Source organism: Stigmatopora nigra, chromosome 21 (assembly GCF_051989575.1).
Source record: "Stigmatopora nigra isolate UIUO_SnigA chromosome 21, RoL_Snig_1.1, whole genome shotgun sequence".
In the NCBI taxonomy this organism is placed as follows: Eukaryota; Metazoa; Chordata; class Actinopteri; order Syngnathiformes; family Syngnathidae; genus Stigmatopora; species Stigmatopora nigra.
In genome coordinates, this window is record NC_135528.1 from 5164915 (window position 1) to 5182500 (window position 17586).

The 17586-nt window shown below is 41.2% G+C and overlaps 3 protein-coding genes across 4 annotated transcripts in view; all 3 read left to right on the plus strand.

Annotated features, from left to right (window-relative positions):
• The first annotated feature begins 278 nt into the window (after positions 1–278).
• Positions 279–8345, plus strand: LOC144214723 (importin subunit alpha-7). Its single transcript, XM_077743344.1, has 14 exons — positions 279–485; positions 1905–2041; positions 2119–2211; positions 2290–2389; positions 2467–2561; positions 2961–3092; positions 3174–3262; positions 3338–3437; positions 3531–3694; positions 3758–3836; positions 3913–4038; positions 4119–4246; positions 4319–4503; positions 4587–8345. Exons 1-14 carry the CDS (start codon positions 470–472, stop codon positions 4772–4774), a joined length of 1632 nt encoding a protein of 543 aa, XP_077599470.1. The 5' UTR covers positions 279–469; the 3' UTR covers positions 4775–8345.
• Positions 8346–8859: 514 nt separating this feature from the next.
• srd5a1 (steroid-5-alpha-reductase, alpha polypeptide 1 (3-oxo-5 alpha-steroid delta 4-dehydrogenase alpha 1)) lies at positions 8860–10655 on the plus strand. Its single transcript, XM_077743038.1, has 5 exons — positions 8860–9287; positions 9545–9711; positions 9805–9906; positions 9984–10134; positions 10224–10655. Exons 1-5 carry the CDS (start codon positions 8977–8979, stop codon positions 10288–10290), a joined length of 798 nt encoding a protein of 265 aa, XP_077599164.1. The 5' UTR covers positions 8860–8976; the 3' UTR covers positions 10291–10655.
• A 1940-nt stretch (positions 10656–12595) lies between these two features.
• The window catches only part of tent4a (terminal nucleotidyltransferase 4A), a 15899-nt gene continuing 10908 nt past the window's right edge, over positions 12596–17586 (plus strand). Inside the window, exons 1-4 of one of the 2 annotated variants that reach the window (XM_077743036.1) lie at positions 12596–13685; positions 15819–15942; positions 16847–16893; positions 17006–17126. In XM_077743036.1, the coding sequence (XP_077599162.1) occupies positions 12877–13685; positions 15819–15942; positions 16847–16893; positions 17006–17126 (1101 nt within the window). In that variant the 5' untranslated portion in view covers positions 12596–12876. Of the gene's footprint in view, positions 13686–13745; positions 13923–15818; positions 15943–16846; positions 16894–17005; positions 17127–17586 lie in introns of those variants that run through there. The other variant, XM_077743037.1, reaches the window with a different exon arrangement.

Genomic DNA, 17586 nt, shown 5'->3' on the forward strand with positions numbered 1-17586 from the left:
AATACAAAAGTAGTATTACTGCGTCAATATGATTATAATTGGGTTTGGGTCGTTTCAATAAATCACCACCAGGCGTCAGTATTGCTTTTCAAAGCAAATGGCATTCGAAATAAAGTCTCGCGTTATTTTGTGGGAAATAAGACTATCAGCCCCACCTCTCCATAAAATGTTCAATGTACTTGTTGTAAACTCGCTTGAAAACACAAATCTTATCATAAAACCCAAACATTGATATTAGCTTTAGATATTTAGTGAGCGCAACAAATTATGGCAGCGTAATTTAACGAGGTGTAAAGGGTTGACTGCAATTGGGCTCTGGTGGCAGGAAGTAGTCATCATATCAATGGTGCCGCCTCCGGCAGACATATTGCTGCGTTCACTGTAGCAAATTATTTGACATAGCAGAACGATAAAGGTAGAAAGTTCTTCATATTCCCTTCGGGTACATCGCGCCATACGCCTAAACCACATGGAAAACACAATGGGTAAGTTTTCCTGAAGATCAGGGTCAATTAAACGTACCACGATCTGAACTGTGTGCTAAATTGTCGGGGCGGTGAATGTGAAAAATGATAATGTCGTTATGCTCTTTTTAAATCTACTCCAGCACTTAAAATGGCCTAAATCGTTGTAGTTACCCCTTAAAAGTTGAGTGTTTGTCATAAATATGTTCGTACGTCAGCAGTTTGATTGAGCGCAGCAGCTCGGGCTTAGCATAGCTGCCATTACGATAGCCTCACCGGTTGAATAACCAACATTTCTATAATTGGCTGTCGATCTAAGTCATATTTTATCAATTTGAGTCGTTTTTAATATTCATCGTTGATTCCTAAATATCTGATGGCTCGATTTTATTTGACAGAAGGTTCTCCAAGCCGCTCCTTCCACGAACGTGTTCATGTGACGCCCACAGTGACATTCACATGCTGCTCAACCATGATAACTATACATACCTCCAAACGGCTAAATATTTTAATTAAAGTCAACCGCAATTTAAATTGATTTACGAGCAGAACATTGCTTAATCACCCCGTCTGCAAATATTGTGACATTGAATTCAATTGAAGCGAACAAGATCTAATCTGGATTAAGGATTCAGATTGAGTATTTACATGCAAATTAAGTCATGTAAAGGGTTACATTTGATTGGTTGTGCCTCACAACATATGACTGGACCAAATTATGACAAAAACTGTTACTTTTTTATTTTTCAAACCAATAAATCTCTAGGTAAATATAAATATATTCAACAAGTATGTACATCTATACATAAAAAAATGTCCAACAAATTAAATGCAAGTTTTTTTTTTTTAATTTGCTGGAGCTCCTTGATAACACACTGGTCATATCATAACTCAGATCAACATTTATTGAAGAAAAAAATGATGATACAATACCAAATATAACAGTAAGTACTTTTTTGCCGCCAGTTAAACAGGTTTAGGTCATCTTTCTACCCTCTAAACATTTATTTCATAAAGAAATGAAACCCTAAAATGGCCTAATATGCACTGCGTTGAAAATTATGAATGCCATTTTCATTGCACTTTTTGGTAGTGAATATATTTAAAAAAACACAATGTGCATATAACTTTAGCGTTGGCATCATTCTGACGCGGCCCACTCGGAAAGCTCACTTAGTCTTGCGCGGCTCGCATTTTTTTGCCAACTCTGCGCTTTAACTCTACAGACTTTTGTTCTGCGTCGGCGTGTGCGTTGAGGTGAGTGCGTATTTTTAGACTGTGCTTTCCACTCGCAGCCAACTAGTTTGTTCAAGGCCTTTTTATATCCAGCCCTGTTTACACACACTTTCATCATGATATCCGGCTGTTGTAGATGCATCTTAATCGGCCACCAAAATCCTTTTTTTCTTTTTTTTCTAACTTGTGTTTACGTTTGAACAGAGCCATCCGCCAGTCCGGCCAAGGATAACAACTACAGGATGAACCGCTACAAGAACAAAGCGATGAACCCCGAAGAGATGAGGCGCAGGAGAGAAGAGGAGGGCATCCAGCTCAGGAAACAAAAACGAGAACAACAAGTAAATTCATATCTTAATCTCATCCATGTTTAAATAATTGTTTTTGTAAGCACTTTTGTTTTTTTTTTCTTCCGAAGCTTTGCAAAAGGAGGAACGTGGATGTCCTCACTGAAGAAGAAGCAATGTTGGAGAGCCCTCTAGTGGATTCGCAGCTCAGTGTACCAGTCACGGTAAGGTTTTGACTCCTTTTGGTTGAATTAAAAGTCTTGGTAAAAGAGTGCTGAAGATGTGCGTTTTTGTTGTTGCAGGAAGGAGTCATTACCAGAGATATGGTGGAGATGCTTTTCTCTGAGGATCCTGAGCTTCAACTAGCCACAACGCAGAAGTTTAGAAAACTCCTCTCGAAAGGTATTGTGCAGGTTGTGTGACGTCATAAAAAGGCAAAGCAATAAATTCAAAAATATTTTTTTCTGTGCTGTTTTCAGAACCTAATCCGCCAATTGATGAGGTCATAAACACAAGCGGAGTCGTGGAGAGATTTGTGCACTTCCTCAAGATGAGCAGCAACTGCACTCTCCAGGTTAGTGTGGATTTATAAAGCCTAGGGACATCCCCAATCAGAAATTGACACAATTGCAGAATACCTTGTGGTCAAAAAGTGACCAAATAATCACAACTAAATACGTCAATTGGGTGACCACGTTTCTCTATGCAAAATGCAGTTTGGACAATTTTTAGCCTTTTTATGGTCTTGCACAACTGAAAAGGGGGATTTGGATCTGGTTCATTGAAATCAGCCATTTATATAAATATAATGTTGCGGAAGGTCTATTGAAATGGGATGGACAAAGATCTTTGGATACCCCTATTTAATAATGTCATGAATATTGGATTGCGACTTGGTATTGGAAGATTGAATGGCAAAATCTACCAATTGTAGAAGCTTGACAAACTAATGTAATGATTGTCGTTTTTTCAGTTTGAAGCCGCTTGGGCACTGACGAACATTGCCTCAGGCACGTCCATGCAGACCAAGACTGTGATAGAAGCAGGAGCGGTGCCCATCTTCATTGAGCTCTTAAATTCAGACTTTGAGGATGTGCAGGAGCAGGTAATGAGTGTGTTGCCAAATGGGCCGTGGTCCTATCAAAGTGTCCCAGTCTTGAGAATCACGTGTCATGTTGTTTTTCAGGCCGTGTGGGCTCTCGGCAATATTGCAGGAGACAGTGCCTTGTGCAGGGACTACGTTTTGAACTGCAACATCCTTCCACCCGTGTTAATGTAAAATGGGACACCATCTTTTTTTCTAAACTGTCAAGTACATGTCTAAATATTTATCCTTTGTTGCCGTGGCAGGCTTCTGACTAAATCCACTAGACTTACAATGACCAGGAATGCTGTGTGGGCCCTGTCTAATCTCTGCAGAGGAAAAAACCCTCCACCTAGTTTTGAAAAGGTTAGTTGGGATTTGGAGTGAAGGGTTTTCCCCCCCTGAAATAATATGTGGATCGTAACATTGTCTTCCCTGATTCCAAATTTTTGTGCCTAGGTGTCGCCCTGTCTCCCGGTGCTTTCCAGGCTTCTCTTTAGTAGCGACCCAGACTTGTTGGCAGACGCCTGCTGGGCGCTGTCCTACCTCTCCGACGGCCCCAATGACAAAATCCAGGCTGTCATCGACTCGGGTGTCTGCAGGCGCCTCATAGAACTGCTCATGTAAGAAGTCTAACGTGGCCTCTATTCCCGGACGGTTGGTAGAAAACCTTTTTTGCTTTGTAGGCACACGGATTATAAGGTGGCGTCTCCCGCACTGAGAGCTGTGGGAAATATCGTGACGGGAGATGATATACAGACGCAGGTGAGGGTTTTGGAAAAGGGAATCGGGTTGCCATGTTTGTTTTTTTTAATGAGAATTTGAACCGTTTTGGGTGCAGGTTGTGTTGAACTGCTCGGCATTGCCTTGTCTACTGCATCTGCTGAGCAGTGCCAAAGAGTCCATTCGTAAAGAAGCGTGTTGGACCATCTCTAACATCACGGCCGGAAACCGAGCGCAGATACAGGTGGGATGTGGTTAAGAAACTTTTTTTGGCTGGCTTTGTTGGCTGAAGACTGATATTTGAGTTTTATCTCTTGCTTGCAGACGGTGATTGACGCAAACATCTTTCCCGTGCTGATTGAAATCCTACAAAAAGCAGAGTTCAGGACTAGGAAAGAGGCAGCCTGGGCCATTTCTAATGCCACTTCCGGAGGGACACCCGAACAGATCAGGTCAAGATTGACTTAAATTGTCTGTTTTGAATAGGGCAACAATCGTGAACTGCTGTGTTTGCCTTTTTTTAGGTATCTGGTCAACTTGGGCTGTATCAAACCGCTATGTGACCTGCTGACGGTGATGGACTCCAAGATCGTCCAGGTAGCCCTTAACGGCCTGGAGAATATCCTAAGACTGGGAGAGCAAGAAGCCAAGCAGGAAAATCACGGCACGGGAATTAATCCGTATTGCAGCCTCATTGAAGAAGCTTACGGTACATGGGTGGGGAATTGGAGATAATTCCCTTGCTATAGAATTTTTACCAAAGTCGTCTTGTATTTTTTTTTTTCTATTCAGGTCTGGACAAGATCGAGTTCCTCCAGAGTCATGAGAACCAGGAAATCTACCAGAAGGCCTTTGACCTGATCGAGCACTATTTTGGGGTGGAGGAAGAAGACAGTAGCCTGGCACCTGAGGTAGATCAAGAAAATCAACAGTTCCTCTTCCCTCAGCAGGAGGCGCCCATGGAGGGCTTCCAACTTTAAGGGGGAGGTTTGTGCTCGTCAGTTTATTTGGGGAGAAAAGGGGGAGAGAGGAGGGAGGGGGGGCTGTTTCCCGATGTCATGCCTCTGGTTTTCTGTCGCCATATCCCCTCGACTTAAAGCACGTGCACACTTTTCTGCCACTCGTTTTGGAAGTCTCTCCTTGGCAGGCAGGCATGGTGGTTTGGAGACATTTTAATTTCCATTCCTATATTTTTTTTTGAGGAAAGATGCCCACCTCCTTCACATCCTGAACGTGCAACTAAACAAATGAACTTTCAAAGTATACTTTCCCATTTTTTTTTTTTTTTTGGCGGAGATCACCAACTAGCAAGTGTGGGTTTTTTTTCTTATATTTGAACTGAATTATTATTTTTTGTATGAGCAGGTAGGATGAAATGTCAAAAGTTCAGGGTTCCTGCTGGTGGTTTAGTTAACGTTCCTAATTACAAAGTGATCTAACATTGAAAAATGTGGGCGTGTCGACGGCACTAAAAGCAAATTGCTATATTTAGAACAGCGGTAAAGCGGGAGCTCCGCCTTCCCAGCTGCATTTGTCGGCATGCTTTTGCGGCTGTCCGCACATCCCGGGCATCACTCACGCGCAGCAGGAAGCGGTTCTAGTCGTCTAGTGGTGGTGTCGTGTGCTATTTAGTGCTAGTGAGTGTATAGCTCTTTTTTAGGCGTTTTGCGTCACTAGTTGAAACGGCCACGGGTTCGAGCGCACGTCGCGTAAACCCCCCGTGCTGTTACGTAGACCCTTGGCACAGGATGTTTCGGACAGCGCGCCATTCAAAGTGTAGTCCCATTGGGTTTTTTTTTGTTTTATTTTATTTTTTCTGGAATTGATTGACGTTACCGGTATTTGTTCGCACTGCACACAAACACACGCGCATACAACACCCGCAGACACTGCACGTCACACAGATGAGTGGCTAAAAAAAGGCTAGGGAAGGATAAAAAGTTTCCTTTTTGACTTTCTAATTCGGACTGTCTTTTTGTGTGTTGGCAGGACAATTTTGCACTAATGAAAATGTTACCAGATAAAAACAGGGTTTATATAGTCAGTCAAATAATATGATTTTTTCCTATAGTATTTCTTATCACAACTGGGATTACCTCCATTTCCAATGAGGGAATGCATTAATGAAAAATCAATTAATAAAATGCAATTAATAATTTAATGACTTTTTTTTAGGTTTAATTTTTTTTTTGAGTTTTTAATCAGTCAAATAATATGAATTTTTGTATAGTATTTCTTATCACAACTGGGATTACCTCCATTTCCAATGAGGGAATGCATTCATGAAAAATCAATTAGTAAAATGCAATTAACAATCTTAAATGACTTTTTTTGAGGATTAAAAAATATTTTTGAGTTTTTAATTCAAAAAATTGTCAAGAAAACCTTAAATCTATTTAAAGCAAAGTTGCCACGTACACAAAGACAGTCGGAAACTATTACTTAGCCACTGCGACTTTTTTGGATGGATTTAATGAGCTGGGTAAACGACGGCTATTTAAAAGTAGCGTCGAGAGTGTGTGATGTTTTTGACTGAGCGGCACGGTGTGAGGAAGAACTTGCGCGACTCTGTGACTTGGTTTCCCAGCATTCCATGGGGCATCTGCCTTTTTGTGGATGGACATGGGCGACTATCTAATTCTAATGCTAGCCATTGTCTTTTTTCAATTTACAAATAAGCACCACTTGGTCCAATCCCGGACAATTTTGAGATCTTTTTTTGCGTTTTCGGAGAAAAAAAGGGGGCGTACAACAGAGGTTGGAAATTTAAAACATTCAATTTGAGCAAAAAAAAAGGAGAAAATGAAGCAAATTTCCTACTTGTGCTGTATGAGGTGAAAGCACAATCATTGAGTGTTCATTTTCCTTTACTTATTAAAAAAAGTGCAGTTTCATGACAAATACTCTGCATTATGTGTGCTAAAAAAATCATAAGAGAAAAAAACTAGCAGGAATATTTATTTCTATTCTACAAAACTGCACTCCTTCTCACAAAAGTGCCAATCCGACCAACAAAGACTGGATATTCTTGCGTCTTTAACCTCCTAGTTTTTTTTCTCTTTATATATAAATATATATATAGAAATATATCTTTTATTTACTTGAATGTGCACACAAACTGTGCAAAAACATTGCTGCTCTATGGTTTTTTCCTGACCTTTTTTTTTAAAGTTATTTTTCCACTCGAAAACAAACAAATCAGAAATAAGGTGACTTTACATTCTACAGGCGCCTAATTAATAATTCCGTTTGTAATTATGATACGTCAAGCTTATTTTTCCCTCCCGCTACTTTTCCCTTTGCACATTTATTCAAGCTGCAGAAAATCTTTTATTAAATGTGGCAGTTTATCTGTGTTAATGTCCCTCTTCTGCACATGAAGAATTTCAGGTACCGTTAAGTTTACCAAAGTTCCTTTCCCCCTCAAATGGAAGGCCGTGATGTTTCCATTTCGAGTCTTCTTTCTCGTTTTTGATTGGCTCCCATTCACCCTCAAGGGAGTCACTCCATCAAGCCCAATCCCCGACTTGCGAGACTGCAATAAATGTCCATAAATCAGGCACTCTGGAGACAAACATTACTTCCTCTCATACTTGACTTTTTTTTCTACGCTGAGGAACATCTGACATTAAGATTTAATGGCGATTTACATTTATGTGAGCCATGTGTGAGCATTTACTTTTAAAAAAAAGCCGAAAATTGGGCTCAGTAGGTTTAAAAAAAAATAACAAAATGTTCCACGCTGCATCATATAAGAACTCTTAGTACTTTTCCAAGCAGGATCGGTCCCCCCCAACCCGGTGTGAAAAGTATTAGTTATATATATATATTGTGATACATCAATGGGGATTCACATGCAACTCTACTCACTTCTGAGAAGTGGACCAAAAAAAAAGCCTCATTTGGATTATGTGGCAGGAGGAAAAAAAAATGGGTATGAAACAGGCAACTGGTAGCCTTTTTCCCAACTTTTTCCTGAGTGGGATATTCTAAGATATATTTTTGGATAATTGTGTCAAGAGTTTAAAAGAAGAGGAAAATAAGAAACAAGAAATCTGCATACTAATCAGGAAGTCATGTTCCAGATGGAATCTTGAGAAAATCCCAAATCTGACGTTTTGTCTTCCGTCCTGGAAAGTGTTGCCATCTGTATCAAAAGTCAAATAGTGTATTATGTTGTACTATGCTATCGATGTTTACAATGTTTGTCTACGACTTTTCATATTCGCAACATCCTTGGCCAGTCGTCATCTTGATCTGCTCTGGTCCTTCTCATTTCTTTTTTTTTTTTTTTGCGTGTATTTATTTCCTCTCTCCCCTTTTTTTGTTTTGTTACAATTTCCCTTCCATTTGCTCCCTTAAACGACCCATCTGTCTAAAACTGTGACTTGACTTGACCGACGGTATGAATGAGCGATGAGAAACACTTCTAACTGAACATGACACACAAACATGTACATGAACACACAAAAAATGGGGAAATGTAATATTTGTTATTGAAATTGCTCAGTGAAAATACTGTCCAAAAAAAATTAAAATGTTGCTAATGCATTGGTGTATATTTTGTGTATTTCTGACTTATTTACATGTATATTGTTATACCTTAAACTTAAACAAACCCAGGAAATTGGTACATTTATCAGTTAAAAGTGTTTTTATGTATGTCAACAAGTGCAGGAGCCCCACCCAATTCGTTTTGCTGTTTTGATAACTTGTTTTTACTTGAATATACCTGGAGGTGTCGCTGTTGTTCAATGTCGTACATCATTTTCCAACAGGACTTGTTTGGTTACTGCGCATGCGAATGGGCGTGTGCTACTTCCGAATTCCTTTTAAATTGACTCAACAGTAACGTTTTTTTTTACTATTTATTTATTAATTGTATAGAGTTTCTCGCTTTTAGGGCAGACTACGTTTTATAATCCTGGCTAAAGTCCTTATGCAGACCTTTAAGATCTAGTAGTAAGAAACGTTATGTAAAAGTCACTTGTGTAAAGGCCCATGTGACACTGCACGACTTGATTGGCTGACAAACTGGAGACCCATATTTGTTCACGCGATGTGATTGGCTGATTCCACAATACCGTGTAGAGAACAGTAAGATATAGTATTTGTCTTGTTTACTGCAAGAAAATGACATCTTTTTCATGATAATTTGTTTTTCCACCTTTTCATCGCCGACATGGATAGTATTCTTTCTGCGTTGTTTTCTTCTCCAGAGGAAGAGCAGCACGTTTTGGATTGGATGGCTTACATCATGCTTTTAATGGCAGCATATACGTTTCTTTCTTTACTGTTTGTCAATGTACCGTATGGACGGTATACTTCGAGTACATACGGTTTCCCAGTAAACGTCAAGCTGGCCTGGTTCATCCAGGAGCTGCCAGCCTTTCTGGTGCCAGCCTGCCTACTAGTTTGGGCATCATCAGCGAGGAGCTCGCATCTTGCCAATCAAATGCTCATTGCAATGTTTTTCTGCCATTATGCGCAGAGGTGGGTAAATAAGTACATTTCCCATCCATTTTTACACATGCAGTACAGTACAAGTTGTCCAAAGTACATTGACTCCCAACATATTTGTAAACTCACCACTATTTACCTTAAAAACTCACCTATCTGCTGTTTTTGTCATCTGACCCAATGCATTATTCATAAAACTTTGACATTATATAGTTAGTTACCACTATGTGATACATTACAGCATGATATTTACTTTGTGTTTTAATTACCTTTTGCTTATTCTGTTCCAGATCACTTATTTATCCATTTTTAATCCGTGGAGGTAAACCAACACCATTCCTGTCCTTTTTCCTGGCTTTTGTTTTCTGCTTGTACAATGGCTTCATGCAGATCAGATATTTAAGCCACTATGCCGAGTATCCTGCCGATTGGGCCACACATCCATTTTTCGTTGCAGGTTTGTGCTAGTTTTCAGCCCGTTGGAGCTTTGGACATTTGCATAACAGCACTACTTTATTGAATATTTCATGTTGGATGGGTTTGATTGCAGGTTGCATGTTGTGGCTATTTGGTTGGTTGACCAATTTGCACTCTGACCACATCCTAAGGAACCTGAGGGGTCCCGGAGAGACCGGATATAAGATCCCCAGAGGTAAAATTCTACTGGCACATATTTTCCGCCACTTTCTGTGTGTTTCGTTGACCAAAATGCCCGAAACTTCCTCGCAGGTGGCATGTTCGAGTACGTATCTGGAGCCAACTTCTTCGGGGAGATAACAGAGTGGGCGGGCTTCGCACTGGCGGGCCAATCTGTTCACAGCGCAGCTTTTGCCGTCTTCACCGTTGTGGTCCTTAGCAGCAGGGCTTTCGCCCACCACAAGTAAGAAGATAAATACTACCCGCCCTGGGTGATGTGTTTTTTTTGGGGGTAATATGATAAGAAAATTCCTTGTGCTTGCTTCTTTGCAGATGGTACCTGGGTAAATTTGAAGACTACCCCAAAGATAGGAAGGCATTGATCCCTTTTTTGATTTAAAAAAAATATTTTTAACCATTGGAAAGGTTGTTTTTGATAGTACGGACATGTTTAACTTTTTTCTATACAGTATATTTTTTTAACAGACATATTTTTGGAGATGTGTTATGGGACACCATTCACATTACCACAAAAACTCAAATCACTCCATCATTTGCCCAACACTTTATTTCCATCTATGATATCATTATGAAACTTTACTTAATGAATTGATGACTTAGTACCATAACATCCTTTTTTTCTACACTCGACTGTTTGCTGTTCTTTCCCATGACAAAGTTTTTCATTTCAGACTAAAAACAATGAAACTTGAATGTCTTCTAATTGACCAACTATGAAGGCCAATAAAAAGATGGTCAGCGGGCCGTAGTTTGGACACCCCTGCTTGATATAAAAACCTAAAAGTGACCTTTTGGGTGGCGGCAGGAGGCGAGTGAAGTGTAAACTGAAGCTTGAGATTCCACAGTGTGCCTTGCAGCAAGTGCCATCTGCATTTTTATCTCTGTAAATCTTCACTGGGGTTATTAGAGGACAAATATTTCAAGACACTCTGCAAGCTAAGGTACGCATACTGTTTTTTTAAACCATCTTGCTAGTCAGGGCACAACTTTCCACGTGGTGTAATCGTTAAAGATGCTTTTTTTCCGGGCGGCTTCACACTTGCCCTGTTTATTACGGTTTTTTTTTGTCCAACAATGGAACCATGTTTGCACATGTTGGGTTCATTACCCAATCCTGCCAAAGAACTGCATCAAAACTGAAAAAAAGATGCCCTTTATTGCTGAAAGAGAGGAGATATAACAGATGCTCCATCTCATAAGTAGCCATTTATTTAATTGTGGAGCTTAATGGGGTTTTGGTCTGGGAAAAAATCCAAAGATGCATGTCTGTCTTTCCATCTAATATCTTCAACACTAATGTCACTATATTCATAATCTGAACTGGTCGCCAATCCCGTTCCAACATGAAATAACCTTTCATAGAATTATAAAACATCAGTGTTATTATGTGTTTTTATGGCCTTTTATTCGTAGAAAGAACTGTAAGAATGTCTACCAATGTTTTACTGTGAATTTCAGGTTTGAAAGCATGTTTCGACTTGGCTTCATTACAGTTTGCACAACACGTGTTTGGCCTCATTAGCATAACGTGAACTCTTAACAAACTGCAGGAATCGATCGTCGCTGTCCGCACGCTTGCATATCTGTCAAATGCGGTCTAACCCGTACGATGTGGGGAAATCCCACAAACCATGACGGCATAGAGGAGCCTTTGCACAAGATATGCAGAGAAAGGCAGGCAACCTGCTGCTCTTCATACAGCTAAAGACTGGAGAAAGCTAAATACTGGAGAAAGCTAGCTTCTTTTCGTGCAGTGGAGCTGAGCAGCTGCGTGCATGCCTCATGAGTGTGTTGGCCATATATCCTATCTGACACATAGTTTGCTCTTGGGCCTTTTTTTCTCCCCCTCTCCTAGACTCTGTCATGATACACGTGAGCGGCTGGGGTCGCGAGAATGTGTTATGCAAGAGGCTACTTCCTACACTCCCCCCTCTATCGTGTACATTATTCGTAGTCTCGCCTCGTACAGTAAAACGTACAGGCTTGAAGACAGCTCCTGTTTTGACGTTGTGATGCGTGACGGCATCTGCTGTATTTCAAAGCAGACATCTGAAAAGATGATTATTTCTGTTTTTTCTTTTATATTTCATGGGCGGACACAAGTGTACGTGAGCAGCATATGAAGAGGGCGGGATTATGACCCGTATAAGTATTTCATATTCTATCGACATTGAGGATGGGTAATGGGGAGTTGTGTTTCGATAGGATTTTGCTATTTTTTTCCATATAGTCTTATATATTGGCAAGCTTTTTCCTAAATTAAAAATGAAATACTGAGATATAGAATTAAGTATATAGTGCATTTGATGGTATGCTTAAAAAAAACTGTTGTGCAACTGATGGATATTTTTTAGTATGTTTTAAATACAGTAATTCAATTTCTGACTTTTCACTGTGTATAAAAAACTGGAAGCAGTGATCAGTCATTTTTAAGAATAATGTACCTCAAGAATATTTGGCATTTAATTTAATAGATTTATAACAAACCTCATCCAGGATAAACTAACACAGGAAATGAATGTTTTTGTTTGTTCTTTATTTTACAAGTAGTGTGTATTACAAAGAGTGCACTGTGGTGAGCAAAGAGTTAAATAATTCTAACTGATGAAAAATGATTCATATTTTGGTGCAATGTCACTTTATGCCACAAGAGGGCAACCAAAGAAGTGGGCGCAGTTGTCGTTGAATAAGGATCCCCTCTTCAACGCGCATGCGCCAGGATTTGAAGAGAATACGCCATATTGAATCCCTATAGAAATCAGCGAGCGTTTTCCCGTGATCTAGCGGTGTCGCGGGGACTACTAGTACTTTGTCAATGCTTCCAACTCGCTTTTCCGCTTAATTTTTTTCTGCAGCCCGGGGCAGTGTTGGGCGATCTCTCGGGACGGCGGATCGGCGCTCGGCATCACGACGGATTCGCTGGCGTTCTACCCAACACGGGGGGGTCATCGGAGAACCAAGTTGAATGGATCCGAGGGTAGCTTGGATTCAGCCCGAACAGAAAGGACCGGCGAACGCCTTATGGATGCACGTCTGGGAAACCTCTCAGGGAGTACGGACGCTCGCCGCCCAGCATGTCCACAATCAGTGCGTCAATTACGCCGCGTTGGATATGTTGAAAAATGCCGTGGTTTCGAGCAAGAGCAGCAGCAGCAGCGGTGTTGGTGGCGGAGGAGGAGGAGGCGGCGTCGGAGGCGGTGGCGGCGGCCATCACAGCATCCCCAGCGGCTCGGCTTGCGTCAACGACGCCGCGATATCGTCCCTCGGCATGGCACTGTCCAACTTTTTCACCCCGGCCTCACCAGACGCCGGGGAAAGCAAGACAATTGCCCCTAAGTCTAGCCCCGTCGCCCCCTCGCTGTTATCACTGGTATCCCGGCCGGCTGACAGCCCCCCCTCCACGGCTGGGAATAAAAACGTCGGGCCGCTATTCGCTCCGGGTGACAACACGGACAACCACCGGTATCATCACCCGCATCATCACATCCACCAACACCATCATCATCATCACCACCTCCCCCAGCACCCCCACGTTGTGCACCATAGCAGTCACGTTGTCAATTTGCAGCGGCTGTGCGCGAAAAGTCACCAGGTGGTTCCTTCCACGACACCTGCGATTCCCTTCCGCCATCAACATCACCCCGGCCGTAGGAAAAGTGAAAACAAGGCCAGCACTTATGGGGTGAATTACTTGCTTTCTAATTGCACTAATGGCAACGACGCGAGCACTTGGACACCCTGGAAGACGCGCAACTACAACTCGGGGGTCCTTGGGTGAGTTTGACGCACGTTCGGGGGCTTACGCTTAAAACGTGGGCGGGTCGATTCTCACTATAGTTTGAATAGGCCTCTACTCAGCCGGATTGGCGTAAAACGTGTTGATGAATAGCATGGTGGCTAACCCAGCCCACTATTCCCAACGTGATGTAATATAACGCGGACAAATGTTTGGAGGTTTAAATTAACACTTATCGATGGACGTTGTTCGTCATAATTGAGTCGGATGTTCAAGTGAGTTCATAAATCAATCATATTTAGTATTTTTTTAGCCATCAGGAAATGTATAAAGGTGTTTTATAACCATTCAAAATGCATGGTCTAATATCCAACAGTACTATTCTATTTTTCATTACATATGTTAATGAGCAGATGTTCTGTTGAGTTGTAACTTCACCAATAGTTTAATTTCATGTTTGCACTACTATAACATTTTAAGATGCTTAGTGGCATTGTTTTTTTTTATAGATGGGATGGCTTTTGTTATTTTAAAGGGAATACATTGCAATACATTGACAACAAAACTCTGCAAATGAAACATATCATTAGTTTCATTAATGCATATTACTACAAGAACTAGCTAACTTATGATATTTAACACTTAACATCACATTTGTCTGTCTAGTCACACAAAGTATTTCAGTTATGTGCTCTTGTAGTGTAAGCACGAGGAAGCAGTATGTAAAAATACTCCAAGTATAAAACATGAAGGAAAAAAATCAACAGTTTGGTGCATAGTAGACACGATTTAGTATCTCCTTTTCCTTTTTTTTTCGACTTGAAGAGCACCAAGTTTGATGAGAAGATCTCTCAACAATACCTTTTTGCTCTTCAGTCTGACTACTTGTATTTATGCGGGAGCGTCTGGCTGGCTAGCAGAATGTTTTCACCAAGGCGTGGGTACACGGCCTGACTGAATATCCCGTAGGGCTTCGGTAATTGATTGTGACAGTCCCCCTGTTCCGTATTTCACACTGACACTATGGCACGCATTCTTCGAAAAAATGAGTGGCCACAGGGGTGGAACAGAGAGCCACTGTTCCTCGGTATTTGGAGGCTAAGAAATCTTCCCGTTATTCCGCGCCGCCTCCAAAGGCCTAACGGACCGCAGTCCCTTTTTGGGATACTGGTCAACTTTCGAGCCAAAATGGACCGTCTCGCAGGCAGAATGAAATCAAACCCAAATGCTGACAAGCAAAAAGGGACTGTAAACAAAAGCAGGAAGTCGTGGAAACATGCCATGTTAGGTTCATCAATAATCATACTTTAATATAATTATAAAACAATACAGGGGGCATATGATTAATTATATATATTTATATTTAAAGAGCGATTTAAAACAATATGCGAGTAATCACCAAGGTTGTTGCATAGCTATCACACTGCCTCAGCAATTTCTTAAGTGTCCTTCTAGGTCTGCATTTTGGGGTAAAGGTCAGTCCTATCCTCCAGTAAACAGTAAACATGTTTTTTTTTTAATATGACATGAGATTAGGGAAAAAATAGGATTATGTAATATGTTCAAGTTTATCCTTTGACTCTGGTTAGAAAGGTTGAGTAAAGTGCACCGACTTCAAACATTAGAAGGCATTTTGATGTTTGCAATTTGACAATCATTGCAGGAAAGATGTGTGTCAGCTTTGGCGGTGCCTTTAGAAATATTGTAAACTTGGGGTTTTGTTGGAAATAACCTTTGGTGTTCACCTCAGATGGCTGAAGTAGAAGTAGATCCGATGTTATTACTCAACTCTGAAAAGCTGACTTTAAGCCTAAAGACATAAATATTGGGCTTAAAGTGCGGTGGCTTTTGTTTGGCTTTTCAGAATCACATTTCATTCCTGCCAAAGTTTTTCAAAGTGTGTAAAAATTGTTTCCTGTAAAGACTTGGCACGCAAACCTATTTTTTTTAGCAATCCAAGAAAACATGAAGATTTGACTCCTCCTGCTTTTCAATCTGCAAATGTGTTTACATTCTTCTGAGGCAACTGTTATTATAGTTGTAAAATGTCATATTCCATTCAATTTCATAAAAAAAATACTCAAGATGGTGATTGTGTAAGTCTGTAGCTATGGTCTAATTGCTAAAAAAAACAGTCTTAATGTACTAAAGGCATTTTGTTTGTTGCTCAGACTCCATGAAGAGTTGATGGACTTCTACAACTTCATGTCTCCGCGGCCTGAGGAGGCCGCCATGAGGAAGGAGGTGGTCAATCGGATCGAGAAGGTTATCAAGGAGCTGTGGCCCACTGCAGATGTAAGTTCCAATCCTCCACGGAAATCTGAACAATTTTAATCTTAATATCTAAGTACTGTTTAATATCTAAGTACTGTTTAATATCCAAGTACTGTTTAATATCCAAGTACTGTTTAATATCTAAGTCGTGTTTAATATCTAAGTAGTGTATAATATCTAAATACATTTGACCGGCGACCAAAAGACCGATGACCAAACGTCCGGTCACGGGAAATAATGTCGCTATATTATCAGAATGAGGCCCAAAAAAGTAGAAAATTCAATTGAATTTATCAGAATAAAAAAAGCGTAAATCAACATGTCAACCCAAATGTTCTTTTGCCGTCACTTGAGGAGATCCAAGTCATAAAATGAGGAGATTCCAGTTGTAATATTTAGTGGGATTTGTAGCTTAAGACAAAGCTGATGGTCAGTCATCTGATTTATGGCCGTCATCAATCGCATTGTGCCATGGCCGCCCGCTCGTATTTCCCAGACGCCCGAGGAAGAAGGACCTCCGCTCGGCCTCCTCTTTTTTTCGAGAGCCGGTTCTCTCAGCCCTCAAACGCCGCTATTTCTCTTGGCGCCATTGTTCGCTGGACTTGGCAGCGCTCTCCACTTGGCACGGTCCGGCCACTCCTAAGCGGAACCCGGAAATGCATTGTCCCACATTGCGAGGAGCTCCGTCCATTGGATATTACGCACCGTAAATTATCAGCGTGTACGCCGCGGGCTCTTACGCAATCGCGCTGTGAAAATGCTGAATGTTGTTCTGCAACCATCCACTAAAGGAGGAGACTTTTTTTGTGCGGGGTAGATTAATGAGTCGGCTTACATAGACTGTCTGTCAACAGGGCGTGAACTATTGCGACACGCATGATTAATGGTTATGCTTCATTTTTTTTTCATGTTCCTGCTTTTATAGGTCCAAATATTTGGCAGCTTCAGTACGGGACTCTACCTTCCAACAAGGCAAGAAAGAATCGCATGAATCTGTCCATGAGGCATTGTAAACATTGATTTTTTTCCCCTTTTTTCCCCTTTCTATTGTTTCCACTTGGAATGTGACTTTCCCCCACCTCAGTGACATTGACCTGGTGGTATTTGGAAAGTGGGAGCGCCCCCCACTACAAGAGTTGGAGATGGCTCTTCGCAAGCATAACGTGGCTGAGCCCTTCTCCATCAAAGTGCTGGATAAAGCTACTGTGAGTATCACCGCCCGCTATTTTTTTTTTAATCGTGCATTGAGATTGTGTCATCGGGTTGTTCCATGCGCTTTTCAAAATGCTCGCTTTGCAGAAGCACGTCGTTATGAGCGAGATGAAGCTCGGTCCAATCGCAACTTGGCACCATGTTGACGCGCCGGGGGGAAAAAAAGGAGGCTTTTTTAGACTTCAAGTGGTCAGACATGAATCGAAAGCTTTAGCTGGATTGCTCTTTTATCTCTTTGAGAGGGGGAATGAAAACCAGGCGCACTAAACTAGTAGACACAATTAGTGCCCCCCATCTGTTTGCGCAAAGACAGTTCTGCTCACAGATAACTTCGGAGGGGATGGGTGACTAGTGGCGCCACTCTCAAGGCTGTTACCAAATCCTGCATGAGTCTGTGGAGTCCCTCCGAAGCTCTTTCAGCAATAGACTGCTTAAATATATGTGCTTATGTAT

What these genes read in the sequence shown, in the direction of transcription:
- LOC144214723 (XM_077743344.1), top strand. An exon ending in GCAGCAACTGCACTCTCCAG is followed by an intron (nt 2,562 to 2,960) that starts GTTAGTGTGGAT and finishes TCGTTTTTTCAG; the next exon opens with TTTGAAGCCGCTTGGGCACT. An exon ending in GAAACCGAGCGCAGATACAG is followed by an intron (nt 4,039 to 4,118) that starts GTGGGATGTGGT and finishes TCTTGCTTGCAG; the next exon opens with ACGGTGATTGACGCAAACAT.
- srd5a1 (XM_077743038.1), top strand. Translation starts at nt 8,977, where the DNA reads ATGGATAGTATTCTTTCTGCGTTGTTTTCTTCTCCAGAGGAAGAGCAG. An exon ending in ACATCCATTTTTCGTTGCAG is followed by an intron (nt 9,712 to 9,804) that starts GTTTGTGCTAGT and finishes GTTTGATTGCAG; the next exon opens with GTTGCATGTTGTGGCTATTT. An exon ending in AGGGCTTTCGCCCACCACAA is followed by an intron (nt 10,135 to 10,223) that starts GTAAGAAGATAA and finishes GCTTCTTTGCAG; the next exon opens with ATGGTACCTGGGTAAATTTG.